Raw genomic sequence first — 13,689 nt, 5'->3', positions numbered from 1 at the left:
AATATGTGGGTTCATCAATCTTGTTTACTTCACTTTTAATTTTGTGCCACACAAACAAGCTTAGATTACTTATCAATGAAGGACACGATTCACAAAAGATGTCTAGGCACCTTTGGCATAGGCAAATAATAACAAGATGTGGCAGTATTCTTTTTGTGTGTGTGACTTAAAGCAGACTGCATTCTGTGAATTGACTGAGCCGTGAATGCATCGTCTAATCAATGTAATGTCAGTTACGGTATGGTCGCCACTGCGGTAAGGTCGCCAGACATTCACATCGCTTGTAACGCGCGCCGCGATCGGAGATCAGGTTGGGCGACGGATTTTCATCACTCTCAAAATACATTCGTAATTCACCTTTTTCTCCGTAAAAACACAAATAATTTAATCAAAATATATTTTATCATATGTAACAGGTGATAAAGCCATTTTTAATGCGAGGATGTTTTTGATTTAGAATGGATTTCAGGTGGCAAATTAAGGGAGATTTTCAAACGCGGTGACCGACAATGCCTCCTTCATTGAAGCGTATGTATAACACACACGCTAATAATATGTGGCCGGCTAGGGGCGGCGAACTAATTCAGTGCCGATATTAGTTCGCCAGCCCGGACGTGCACAAGAATTACACACAAGTGGCGACCATACGGTAATTGACGTTAGACTCCAAGATAAAGTGTCCACAGGTATCTCTCTAGGACTCCACTGATATCTGGGGCTTGGGGGCGCTACGCCTGCTGTGTCTGCTGCTAGGTCGATGAGGGTCATTGACCTCTGGTGTGTTTGATTCTTCTTCTTGGTCATCAACCTGCGCCTTGGCAAACTCAATGAAAACCTACAAAGGGAGACAAGATCAGACAGTGTATTAAAGCATCTTGTCTGTCTCTTTCTAAACCTGCTTGATGAGTGAAATACAGACATATATGTACATATACATATACCGGTATATATATTTCTCCTCCCTTTCTCATATCTCATATATATATATATGTGTGTATGTATGTTTGTATGTATGTATGTGTGTGTGTGTGTGTGTGTGTATATATATATATATATATATATATATATATACTCCTAGATGGGTCATTTGGAAGACATTTCCATTTGTTTTATATGCAAATTTATTATTACATGTTCAATGGCAATTTACGCAATGGAGACACGAAAATTGTCTCCTTAATGACCAGTTGTCTCCCTAATGAAGACACTTCCCCCCAATATGTCTCCCTAAGGTGCCAACTAGGGATATATATATATATATACATACATATGTATATGTATATATATATATATATATATATATATATATATATATATATACATATATATATATATATATGTGTATATATATATATATATATATATATATATATATATATATGTATATATATATATATATATATATATATATATATGTATATATATATATATATATATATGTATATATGTATATATATATATATATATATATATATATATATATATATATATATATATATATATATATATATTATAACGAATCAAGCTCAGGTCTATGGTGACAGACTGATTCTTGTAATTCACATTGTGGCTGACAAATGTTGTCATTAACATCACTGTCTCATATTTGAATTTACAGACTCTAATAACATTACTGTCAACAAGTGGTGCTAAGGAGGCTCTTCAACAGCAACATTTGCTTCCATTTTTGTACTCTTTTCATACATTAAGTCCAACAAATCAAAAAAAAAAAAAAGGTAGAAATTCAAATGTGTCGGATAAGAGAGAACTTGACTTAAACTAAAATAGCATACAGGTGACACAACTCAGTGAGTTGGTGAGCAATCAACCTGTGCAGTCAATAAATCATGTACATTTGGTCATGATATATATGAACTCTAATTTATTGCAACTGATTGACAAGTTGCCCTACATCAATGTAAATAAGTAGTGAATTGATCAGGGTTTTTGTTTGTTTGTTTGTTGTTGTTTTTTATTAGCCATGACAAATGGAATCACAGGTTTTCATACTCAAGCAGGATTTGAACCTGTGATGTCCTGATCACCAGAAAGGCATCTTACCTACTATACTACAGTATTCATCGCATAATCGGGACAGGTTGGGAGTAGCAAACACGGCCCCTTTAAGCGAGGTGCCCGATTTCGCGATGAGCACTCACCATACACTAACGGCATACGACATGTACATGTAGTGCACACACACACACACACACACACACACACACACATGCATACTGACGTACTGTACATGTACACGAATACACAACCACGCTACCCCTCTCGGCGCGACCCACCGCATAGCTCATTCACAACTGAGGAAGATTGTGATGTACACACAGTCACAGATCACCGTGTATTGAAAGTTGAAACACTCAGAGATGAGGAATTTGGACTTTGCCCTCAAAGTGTATGACTGAGATTAAACAATGTACACAGCCTGAGCTGTGTGAGCGAGGCATGTTTTTTATTGGATGTAAGTAGGAATTGCAAGCGAGCACATGGCTTTGCTTATGTAGGGGAGAAGAATGTTCGCGAAAGTATGTGTTTCGCAATGGCATGGAGACTCTAATATACACGGTGCTTTCGTGGCTATGTATGTACGTGTACTGGATGGACGGAGGTCAAAACACATCAGTCCGAAGCTTGCTTTATAATTGTAAGTTCGATGTAAACGACAACTGATGGGGAATCTTTGAAATATTGTTGTGGTATTTTGGTACATTTTTTGTGTAAAATATCAACAAAATCAAAGATCGCTTGCAGAAAAATTGTCCCGTTTATCAGAGGTCCCCGCCCGATTATCCAGTGAAAATAACATGCATTGGAAATGTTTCTGGGAAGCGTATGTCATTTAAGCGAGGTTCCCGATTATCAGATGCCCGATTATGCGGTAAATACTGTATCCAGTTTCCGCCTGACAGCCAATGCTGGTTCTCATTCTTATAGCATGCAGCGGGTACTGCACAATCTTTTAATTGAACAACTCTGGTTTGTTTCATACATCATCATAGTTTCATTTCTCACTGTTTAATATGATGTGTTATACTGAAAAAAGGTTGAATTCATATAAATAAGTTTCTTTTCTTTTCTTTTGTTATTTTGGCTACATGGCCTTAAAGAGGATCAATGATAGCAATTCTTCATATTTGACACCATGCATCACAAAACGAACAAAAAGTCGCACCCCTTGATTTCACTTGAGGACTCAAAAAGGTGTAATGGTTCCACCAAGTCAATCTTGAGTTTTTCATATTTTCTGAAAGAGCTATCCTTCTTCTACATTATTCTTCAGTTTGGGATCTTAACATGAATGGGAAAGTGTGTTTTTAGCATTTTTTCTACAACCCTTTTTTGGGGGAGAGTAGAATGATCAGGTATTAGAGGCCGCTTTTCATTTCTTAAAATCCTTTGAACACTCTTCACTTTCAAGTCTAATAACTTTTGAAAGGATGACACTACTGCTTTGAAAGTTAGCATTAATCATGGCCAGAATATGTTGATAGAACATGCTCAATTTCAGCTAAATCTGATAATCCCTTCATTGTTGTTGCTCAGATGGTTTCCATCCTGTGTTTTGTCCCTTTCATGGCATAGCTAGAATGGCTAGGTAAAGAATAGACCCTGTACTTCAGAGCCTCTTTTTCTCAGTTCACGCTTTCCCCACAGTGTATGCTTTCTTTCCAGTATTTAGGTAGGTTAGGGGAGTCCCTTTGAATTGAGTTATACATCATTTTAAAGCTTAGAGTCTGCCCTTTCAGAACCTGCCCTTAACTAAAAATCAATGTCTGGCAACTTTTTGTTGGTTTTGTGGTGCAGGGTCACATTTTATCTCTTGAGATGTCCAAACCAACAAACCTGTTCTAAGGTCGTCTGACTGAAGCTGTACTCCTCAATACCAAACTCTTCTTTGCCTGCAAAAAAAAGGGGAAAAAACAACAAAACAAAACAAGGAAATTACATGGAAGAGTACGCATTGTACATTATGATTTTACTTGTGATTTATTCATTTCTACATGGAAGCTTAAAACTCTTGTAGGCATTTTCAAAATTCAGTTCATTCTGGGGAGTATCAACTTATACCTGTACATGTTATTATCAGTCTTCTTTTCACCTTATCAAAAGAATACCTTCCTCTCTATATTCTGATGAATAAAACACTACAATGACATCCAACTTCATTGATGTACAAAATACATTAAAACTTGGCTGCACGGATGCACTGAGAGATGCACTTCTTTCTTAGGAGGCTTTAAAAGATGTAAGTTTATTAATGCCTTTTACACTTTTACCTGTAAAATTGCAACAATTTAAACATTCTTCACAACTGCTGAACGTAGAAACAAAACATCAAGAAAATATATGGTGAGCTACTTCTATTCAATTCAATTAAAATATGAAATTTATTTCATCTTTTAACAGAACACAAATAAAAAATGTTCAATAAAGCAATGAGAGGTACAGAAATCTGAAAGATGTCAAATGAAAAATAGAGGGACCCATTGAGATATTGTATGAGTCAGAAAAATCTCTCAAAACAAATGAATCAATCTCTGCTCACCTTTCTCCAGGAAGTGGAAGATGGTAGACAGGGTGACGACCCCGTCTCGCTGGATCCTATACGTGATGCGCTCCGCAAAGCTCTCAATGACCTCAGCCTTGGGCAGGAACTCCAGGACCCGCTCGTGGAGGGCTTCCATCTTTTGGTCAAGGATGTCCATCACACTGGTGTTAGTCTGGTCAGCCAGGTAGTAGTACGCTCCTGGGTTGAGTTTGATCTCCATGATGTAGCCACCTCCATACTTATCTTTCAGATGCTGGGTGGTTCCAAGGCATCTAAACATTGAATCATATTCGGACAGAACCATTCATCACAACGGTTTCCTCCAGAATCATTCATCACAACGGTTTCCAGAGTAAAAAATACACATGTATGTGTACTGCCTTCACATGTGGTACCCTCATTTTGTAATCACATTACAAAGATGTATGAGTGTTGCGCTTTAACCCTTTATGTGTTTTGAGTGCCCCTTGACACAGAAAACCCCATAGCGTTAAACACACCGTCTAAGGTCCCTGGCACAGAAAGGGGTTATCACATCACCAAGCTATCTATCCAAAGTTCTCAATGATATTCTTTCAATGGCATTTGACCTTATTACAGGCACTCGACCGCACAGCTCTTAGTCTACTGATCAGACCAGAGGAATGAATCTTACTTGAGCTGTCCTGAGATCATGATTCCAACTCGGCTGCACACAGCATCAGCCTCCTCCATAGAGTGGGTCGTTAGGATGGCTCCTTTTCTATTGATAAAACTTGACGTGATTGTATTCCTGCAATTGGCAAACAACGTAAAACCACATATTATAGTGATTACCCAAAACAAGGTAACTTTTAAGACGTTTGTACGCTGCTTTTTTTTTTTCATGTTACAGTTGACAATAACAGAAAAAAAAAAATTGGTGTGATGACTGCCTGTAATTAGTAATAGTAGAAATCAAATTAAAATGTGTCTCATTTCACTGAATTACACATGGTTTTCTCATGATTTTTATATAACACCATCATCTGTATATCTATCTAAAAATCTGTCTGTCTATCTATCTAGAAATATATCCGTCTGTCTATCTGTGTATATCCTAATCTGTCGATACATACCAGAGGAATCTCTTGGATCCTGGGTCCATTCCGGTGGAGGGTTCATCCAAGAGGACAATCTGAGGTTCTCCCAGCATGCTCAGGGCAAAACACAGCTGTGAGAAAGAAAGAAGATCACATAAAAAATTTCACATCACCTGTGTCTCTGTTTTCACAACCACTCAAATTCAACCAGATGACATTTCTGCAAGAAGGCAATTGAAATAGAGCATGGATGAGGAAGGTGACCATTTGATCACTTTGCATAGCTTCATTAACCAAAGGTAAAGTCAAGAACAGTTGTCACATATTAATTGATTGATTGATTGATTGATTGATTGATTGATTGATTGATTGATTGATTGATTGATTGATTGGTTGATTGATTGATTGATTGATTGATTGGTTGATTGATTGATTTATTGATCGATCTATGGATCAATTGATTGCAGTTTATTCAACACTTCTGTAAAACAGATAACAAAAACAGAAAGAGATATAAACATTAAGACAAAGAAAAGTATGAGAATTACAACATACAGAAAACAAGACAATTTGAAATACAAAAATTGTATCTGACCAAATGGGAGCCTCTTTAAAAAACAAAATTCTATTTCTCTCATCATCACACATGACTCAAAAAAAAAAGACAGAAAATTAACCCATTGAGGACAGGCTGATTTTGCTACGACACACATTTCCTATAGACACCTGCCCATTAAGTACATACTAAGGACTAGTCTTCAACGGATGAATTATCATCACTCCTACCAGTATTCCTCCTCTTACCTTTCTCTTGGTGCCTCCTGAAAGTTCCTTCGCCTTCTTGTCAGCATGCTCCGTCACTTTCAGGCAATCCATGTAGCTGTTTGGAGAGAGACACAGCATTTAAATTTCCCTTTCAGTTATCAAGCTGTGTTGCTCACAAATGTCCACCATTACACACTTACCATGATATCACTCAGTTTGAGGCAGAAGGATACAACTCTTGGGTGTCAAATGCCCTTTTGATTCTCATCAGATCACAAAATACAATCAAGAGGTTGTACACAATCAAGGACCACCTTTGATATATGTAACCAGACAATTTCAGACAAATATCACTCCGGTGCACATGTACTTTAATAACACATGTTTACTGTACATTAAATGTGGAGAATGGTAATGAAGAGACCAAGGATCTCACTCACAGTCACCGCCAACATTTCACCCAACATTCCCTTCAAGATACAATAATATGGTACAGATGTTTGATATGAATGCTCTTTCTAGGCACTACATCCTCTCTCCTTTGATATGTGTCCATTTTCACTTTACTTTTACTCTTTTTACTCTTACTCCTATTTTGAGAGACCTGATCTGGTTAGTGATGATGGTATGTGTGAATCGATTTTTATTGAGATTTGTCAATCAGTAGGAAAAAATATTGTGATAGGCACTATGTATAAGCCCCCAGGTATAAATACGCATAACTTTAATGCTACTTTTGATTCAAAGATCTCACCGCTACTGAAAGAAAACAAATTAGTTTATATTATGGGTGATTTTAATATTGATTTATTAAAATATAGCACGGATAATGATGTAACTGATTTTGTTAACACACTTTTTAGTAACTATTGTCTCCCTCTTATAACGAGGCCTACACGCATTACCAATGCCACTACTACTCTGTTGGACAATATCATTACCAATCAGTTCAATAAGCCTATTCAAAGTGGACTGTTGTATTGTGATATTACTGATCATTTACCTGTCTTCCAGCTAACTGATCTAAATCAAATAAAAAGTGACAGACCAAGAAGTGATATTTATGTGAGAACTGTAAACAAAGACAGTATTGACGCTTTCAGGACTGAACTTGGTTCACACTGTTGGGATAATTTGTATACTATGGAAAATGTTAACGAAGCTTATGATTATTTTGAGTCTGTTCTGTCAGGGTTATATAATAAACACTTTCCCCTAAAGAAAAAAAGTCGGTGTGCAAGAAAGCTTAATCCCTGGATGACTGACAGTATTTTACGTTCTATCAAATATAAAAATTTGTTATATAAGAAATATATGCGTAAACCAAGCAACTTTAATGAATTAAAGTATAAACGTTTTAGGAATACTCTGAATGCTACAATAAGAAATGTGAAGAAACAATATTTTGAAAGGAAATTTGTTGCATATAGAAGTAATATTAAAGCAACTTGGAATCTTATAAATACACTTTTGAATAGAGGTGGTAAATGTGTTACTGATATGCAAATGAAATGTAATGGTGAATTAACTACTGACTCTCACAAAATTGCAAATGCTTTTAATTCATATTTTACTCAGGTTGGTCCAAATCTTGATAAGTTGATACCACAAAACAATTCTAACTTTATGAGTTATCTGGTGAACCCTTGTTTGAATACCATTTATTTTCATGCAACATTTGAAGCAGAAATATGTAGCATTGTCAACTCTTTTCGGAATAATACTGCCTCTGGAATTGATGATTTCAGTCCTCGTATAATCAAACATACAATAAAAGAAATCAGCAAACCGTTATGTCATATATTCAATTTATCTTTATCATCAGGGGTCTTTCCAGATAAATTGAAAATTGCTCGTGTAACCCCTGTGTTTAAAAATGGTGACAAATGTGAATTGTCAAATTACAGACCAATTTCAGTGCTTCCTTGTTTTTCGAAAATTTTGGAAAGGATTGTCTACAACCGTGCTGTTAAGTTTCTTGATCAAAATAATATTGTGGGTAGTTATCAGTACGGCTTTCGCAGCAACTATTCAACTTCCATGGCCCTTACTGACATTGCGAATAAGATTGTTGATACGTTTGAGGAAAATTCCTTTCTTATTGGTGTTTTTGTTGACTTGTCAAAGGCCTTTGACACAATTAATCATAATATTATGTTAGCTAAACTTAAGCACTATGGTTTTAGAGGTGTAGCATACAACTGGTTTAAAAGCTACCTCTCCAATCGATACCAATGTACAAAATATAACAGTTGTATATCAGACTTAAAAAAAATATTATGTGGAGTTCCACAAGGGTCTTTATTAGGACCACTGTTGTTTATATTATACATAAATGACATTGGAAATGTTTCTAATTCCGATACCTCATCGTACATATTATATGCTGATGACACTAATATATTGTTCAGTGGTAAGGATCTTCCTTCTTTGCAAGATCAAGTAAATAGTAGCCTTTCAAAATTGTGTACATGGTTTCAGGCAAATCGATTATCTGTTAACCCCCGCAAATGTAACTTTATTGTTTTTAGTAATCGTAACAAATCATACGACACTGATTTTGTTAAAGTGGAATTGAATGATGTTCAAATTCCCAGGGTAGAGAAAACTAAATTTCTTGGTGTTATTTTAGATTCCAAATTAACATGGAAGCCTCATATACAAGAGACAGAGAAAAAAATATCAAAGAGCATTGGTATTATATCCAGACTAAGCTACATGTTACCTACTGATGTATTACGGATGTTATACTCCACTCTTGTTTTGCCCTATTTGTCTTATTGCAACATGGTGTGGGGAAGTACTTTTCAGTCCAGTCTAAAGAAATTGACTTCAAAGCAAAATAAAATAGTAAGAGTTATACATGGAGCGAACCCGAAATCTAAAGCAGGCCCGTTATACTCAAAACTAAAATTGCTTACTTTGAAAAATATCACCACCTATCAGCAATGTATTTTTGTATATCAGTGTGTCAACAAACTTATGCCTGACCATTTTGTTCAATTGTTTGATATCAATCAGAATGTGCATAATTACAATACACGCTCCTCGTCATTAATGCATTTGCCCAGACCCAGAACCATGTCTTACCAACATAATATTCGTTTTGTGGGCCCCAAGAAATGGAACAATTTATCTAAAGACATAAGAAATGCACCATCTCAAAATTGTTTTAAGATAAGACTCAAGAGAAAGTTGTATTCATCCATATAAGGTAGTTTATAGTGAGGGCTGCTAAATTTCTCTTGATTATACTAAAATGAAATACATGTACATGTACAGTATGTACAATGTTGCCTTGTTTGTTATAGTATTACAAGTGTGTATTTTAGGTTCTCTTTACCTCTCCTTAATGTATTTTTTTTTCTTCTCTTTTCTTTTCTTTCTTTTTTTTTTTTTTTTCCTTCTTCCTATCTGTTTTCCCTCCTGCATCCCTAGCTTTAGTCTCTTGTGTATCTGTACTTCGTCTTGTAAATATGTGTATTTTAAACAAAAATGTCTTTTTAGCTATGTTTCAATCAGATTCAACTACATTTTCAAATGTTAAAGGTGCACTCACTTCAAGCTGTGCTTACTGAGTTGTCACCTCCAGTTTGTCATTACTGAATTGTTACTGCTGTTACACGAATTGATCTGGAAATAAATGTTCTATTGAATGAATGAATGAACTTTAACCAAACCCAACTAGGTTTCACACAGATACAGTCCCACATACTGATATCTGTGATGCATCAAGGACTAAACAAAGTGACATATTAACTATTGATTGCCATTTACTTTCAGGACACACGTTCCTAGTGGTAGGCATACATGACATGGATGGAGTGTTGACTATTATCAAAGTGAAGTAAGAGATGATATCTTGCTACAAATAATGATAATAACAGCAATAACAATAGATCAAGGATAATAATAATAATAACAATAATAATAATGATAATAATAATCACCATCATCATCATCTATGTTTCTGTGCACCATCTCCTTTAAAAAATCACTACATTAAGTCTGTTCTGAGGAATATTGAGAGAGAGAGGAATCTTACTGATCAGCAATCAAACTCCTGTCAGCTTTATGGATGCCTTTGAAGGCAGCATAGGTCTCCAGGTGTTCCCTGAGGGTTAAGTCATCCCACAGTGGGTCAATCTGGGGACAGTAGCCCATGGCTTGGTAGGCTGAGCTTACAGCTGATGTGATGTCATTCCCTCCAACTCTCACCTGTCAAATAATGGTACAGTCCATTCAGCACCGCACAATACAAAACTTTTTTAACCTATGAGACCTTTGTTACAACTGAGTGCATCTGAGCTCTATTTCTTTACATTTTGATGGCAAGCTTGGAAAATCAGTTGTGCAATGAAAGGTGCTGTGCAGCATTTAAGAGTGCTCACAATCACAATTTATACTAGATTTGAGAAGAAGCTCCTACAGTTTGGAATGTGTTTTTTTTTTTTTTTTTTAATGTGACAATATGATTCCAATCAAGCCATAAAACTAAATCGTACAGTCAGTCTTTATGTCTTCATTTAAATATACAGTGTAGATTAAAACAATGGAACATTCAAACTAGACTATGCAGAACCAAATTTCACAGAGGTGAAAAGTACAGTTTCCCTAGTATACATTGTATGTGCAATGTCTGACATCTACAGACATCCTCTAAATATATACAATCTTAGCATTTACTTTTCATGTGCTTCCATGCAATCTCACATCTCTTTCTTACATTGGACTTCAATGAAAAATAACGCCAGTACATGATAAGAACATGTCCTTTTATTTTCTTGACTAAAATTGCTGATATCCTAGTAATGCAGAAAGTAAATACAAAAGAAAAAGAAAGAAGTTTCAAGTAGCATGACCAGAACTTCATCATCTGAATCCATAGAAACAGATGATGGCAGCTAATGACAGCATTACAACAGGTGCACTACCCATACTACAGTCTGTGTGTTGGGAGGAGGATGGACAGATTGAGTCTACTCACCTGACCATTGGTTGGGGCAAAGTCAGCTGTCACCATGTTCATAGTGGTAGTCTTGCCCGCTCCATTAGGGCCCAGGAGACCCAAGACTTCCCCTGTCTCCACTGCTAGGGACAGATTTCTTACTGCAACCTTAGTGCTCTCCTTCTCCTTGGTTCTCTTCACAAACTCTCGCCTCAGCTCCTGGATGGCAACTGCACAAGTCTGAAACAAAATCAAGAATCATGATCACTCATTACAAGTCTGAAATAATCCTGGTCATTTGTTACATACGCTTTACTGAATGCTGGTCTAGGAAAGTCAACCTTTGCAATAATTAAGGATCTCACACACTCATGCAAAGTTGATTTTTTTTTTTTTTTGGGGGGGGGGGGGGTGAGGGCAGGTGAAAGTAAGGAAAATAAAAGGGATGGTATAGTATTTGCGGAGCTGAGGATAGGGATTTCAACTTTTTTGCAAGATATACCAAGAAACCACTGATGAAATACTACAGAGCATACCATTCTAAGAGGAATTCAAAGTTTATTTGATGGAAATCGCTTTTGGAATGGCTAAGACATCTAAGAACAAAGCAAAACAAAGCGATCGTAAGAAAAGGTGGGTCCCACCTGTTATTAGAATTGCTCTGTTTTGGGTATCTCAGCCATTTCATAACCAATTTTCATCAAATAAACATTGAATTTCTCTTGGAATTACATGCTCTTTCATATTTCATAAGAAGTTTCTCATTATCTCGCCCCAAAATGTTAGAAACTTGAAGTTAGGTCTCGACCAAAACTATACGATCCTTTTAAGGATAAAAAGAGAAAATGTAATAAATGGTACAATTACTCTATTTTTTTTTGTACAGCAAAGAAACATACGGTAAAATGTCTTACAATCATTTGAGAAGAAAGTGCTTCTTACTGAACCTAATAGTTATGCTATTATTCTGATTATTTACTGCCTAATGCACTATAAATTATTGATCCTCCCCCAAATCCATGGATACCTTGTTCTCGTCAAAGATGTTGTCTACTCTCTTCCGTTCTGTCACGATATCCTCATCTTCCTCATCAATGATATCTGGGTTTTTCTCCACCAATCCAATCTTCTTGTCAACTCTGAAAATACAGGAAAGAGATATTATCACTCAGATTCACACAGGAAATGATGAAATGAAAAAGTTGAAGTATTACTCTTAAAATGTAATCAAGAAGACATGGGTACTATTGTTCTGAGACAAAGATGGAAATGGATTGGGCATGTACTCAGGATGGATGCTCAAAACATCAGTTGTGTAGCACTTCACTTGACATCCGACGGAAAGAGAAAGAGGGGACGTCCCAAGACCACCTGCAGAAGAACAGTAGAGGGAGAATTAAAGGCCCTAAAACATTCATGGGGATCTATCCAGAGACTCGCCCAGGACCATCAGAAGTGAAGGATGCTTGTTGTATTAGCATAAGTACACTGTAAGTAAGACACAAAGCAAACTTTGCTGTCCTTAGAATCCTCTAACTTGGCTCCTTTTCACTCAAACTAATGATTCTGAAAACTGTCTCTTCAGCAACATCAGATCAGAACAATCTCTTTGTACTGATTTTCTCAACATTTACAATCCATTTCACATCAAGTAAAAATAAGCCATGAAGTAAAACATTTCTTAGTTGATTCATATTTTAAACAATATGAAGACACTTTCACAAGTGCAGTCAGAAGTTAACATACACTGAATTCAAAAAATTGAAAACATGATCCATAAAAGGAGGAAAACAAATTATTATACTGGATTATTGCAAGATCGTATATCACTTGAAAGTTCTGCATGAATGGAAAAAACTTCATTATCTCATAGCCACTAGAGGGGATGATGTGTCTTCATAGAAATACCAAGTAAATCCACTGAACATACTTATTGATTCCTTGCTCAACCTCAAGTCAGGTTCTAAGAAAATTCAGCACATTCTACTCCACTGCTAGTCGCCAGCCTATGATTTAATTCTGTGGTAGGTTTGTGACAAGCAACTGAAGGTCGTATATTAGCTTTCAAATGTTTTGAACTAAACTTAAGAATGAATTCCAAGGCAGTTTCAGAGTGTTGTACAAAAACAGATTGTGGGAAAACTAGAAATGTCGCACGGCGACTGGTGTATGCCTCCGCAATAATGCATGGTTCTCCTAATAGGTCTATAGTACAATGTCTTGACAATGTGTGATGACAGTTTCACACAATTGGCAAAATATCAAAATGACAGGTTTGCCACAAATGTGCTGAATGTTCACTTTCCTAGAACTAGGTTCAATTGGATGAATGATTAAAACGTCAGAGTGCAGGT

At 36.2% G+C, this 13,689-nt stretch overlaps 1 protein-coding gene across 1 annotated transcript in view; it reads right to left on the bottom strand.

Moving 5' to 3' along the window:
* Nucleotides 1-694: 694 nt before the first annotated feature.
* LOC140232266 (cholesterol transporter ABCA5-like) overlaps nucleotides 695-13,689 on the bottom strand; it is a 58,625-nt gene continuing 45,630 nt past the window's right edge. The window contains exons 24-32 of the mRNA XM_072312398.1: nucleotides 12,363-12,474; nucleotides 11,375-11,575; nucleotides 10,433-10,605; nucleotides 6,427-6,502; nucleotides 5,659-5,753; nucleotides 5,217-5,333; nucleotides 4,559-4,833; nucleotides 3,856-3,911; nucleotides 695-835 (exon numbers count right to left, since the gene is read on the bottom strand). Coding sequence (XP_072168499.1) covers nucleotides 695-835; nucleotides 3,856-3,911; nucleotides 4,559-4,833; nucleotides 5,217-5,333; nucleotides 5,659-5,753; nucleotides 6,427-6,502; nucleotides 10,433-10,605; nucleotides 11,375-11,575; nucleotides 12,363-12,474 — 1,246 coding nt within the window. The remainder of the gene's footprint in view (nucleotides 836-3,855; nucleotides 3,912-4,558; nucleotides 4,834-5,216; nucleotides 5,334-5,658; nucleotides 5,754-6,426; nucleotides 6,503-10,432; nucleotides 10,606-11,374; nucleotides 11,576-12,362; nucleotides 12,475-13,689) is intronic.

Source organism: Diadema setosum, chromosome 8, assembly GCF_964275005.1.
Source record: "Diadema setosum chromosome 8, eeDiaSeto1, whole genome shotgun sequence".
NCBI classification, from domain to species: Eukaryota; Metazoa; Echinodermata; class Echinoidea; order Diadematoida; family Diadematidae; genus Diadema; species Diadema setosum.
Note: the sequence above shows the minus strand (reverse complement) of the source record. Positions and strands in the feature narration are given on the sequence as shown.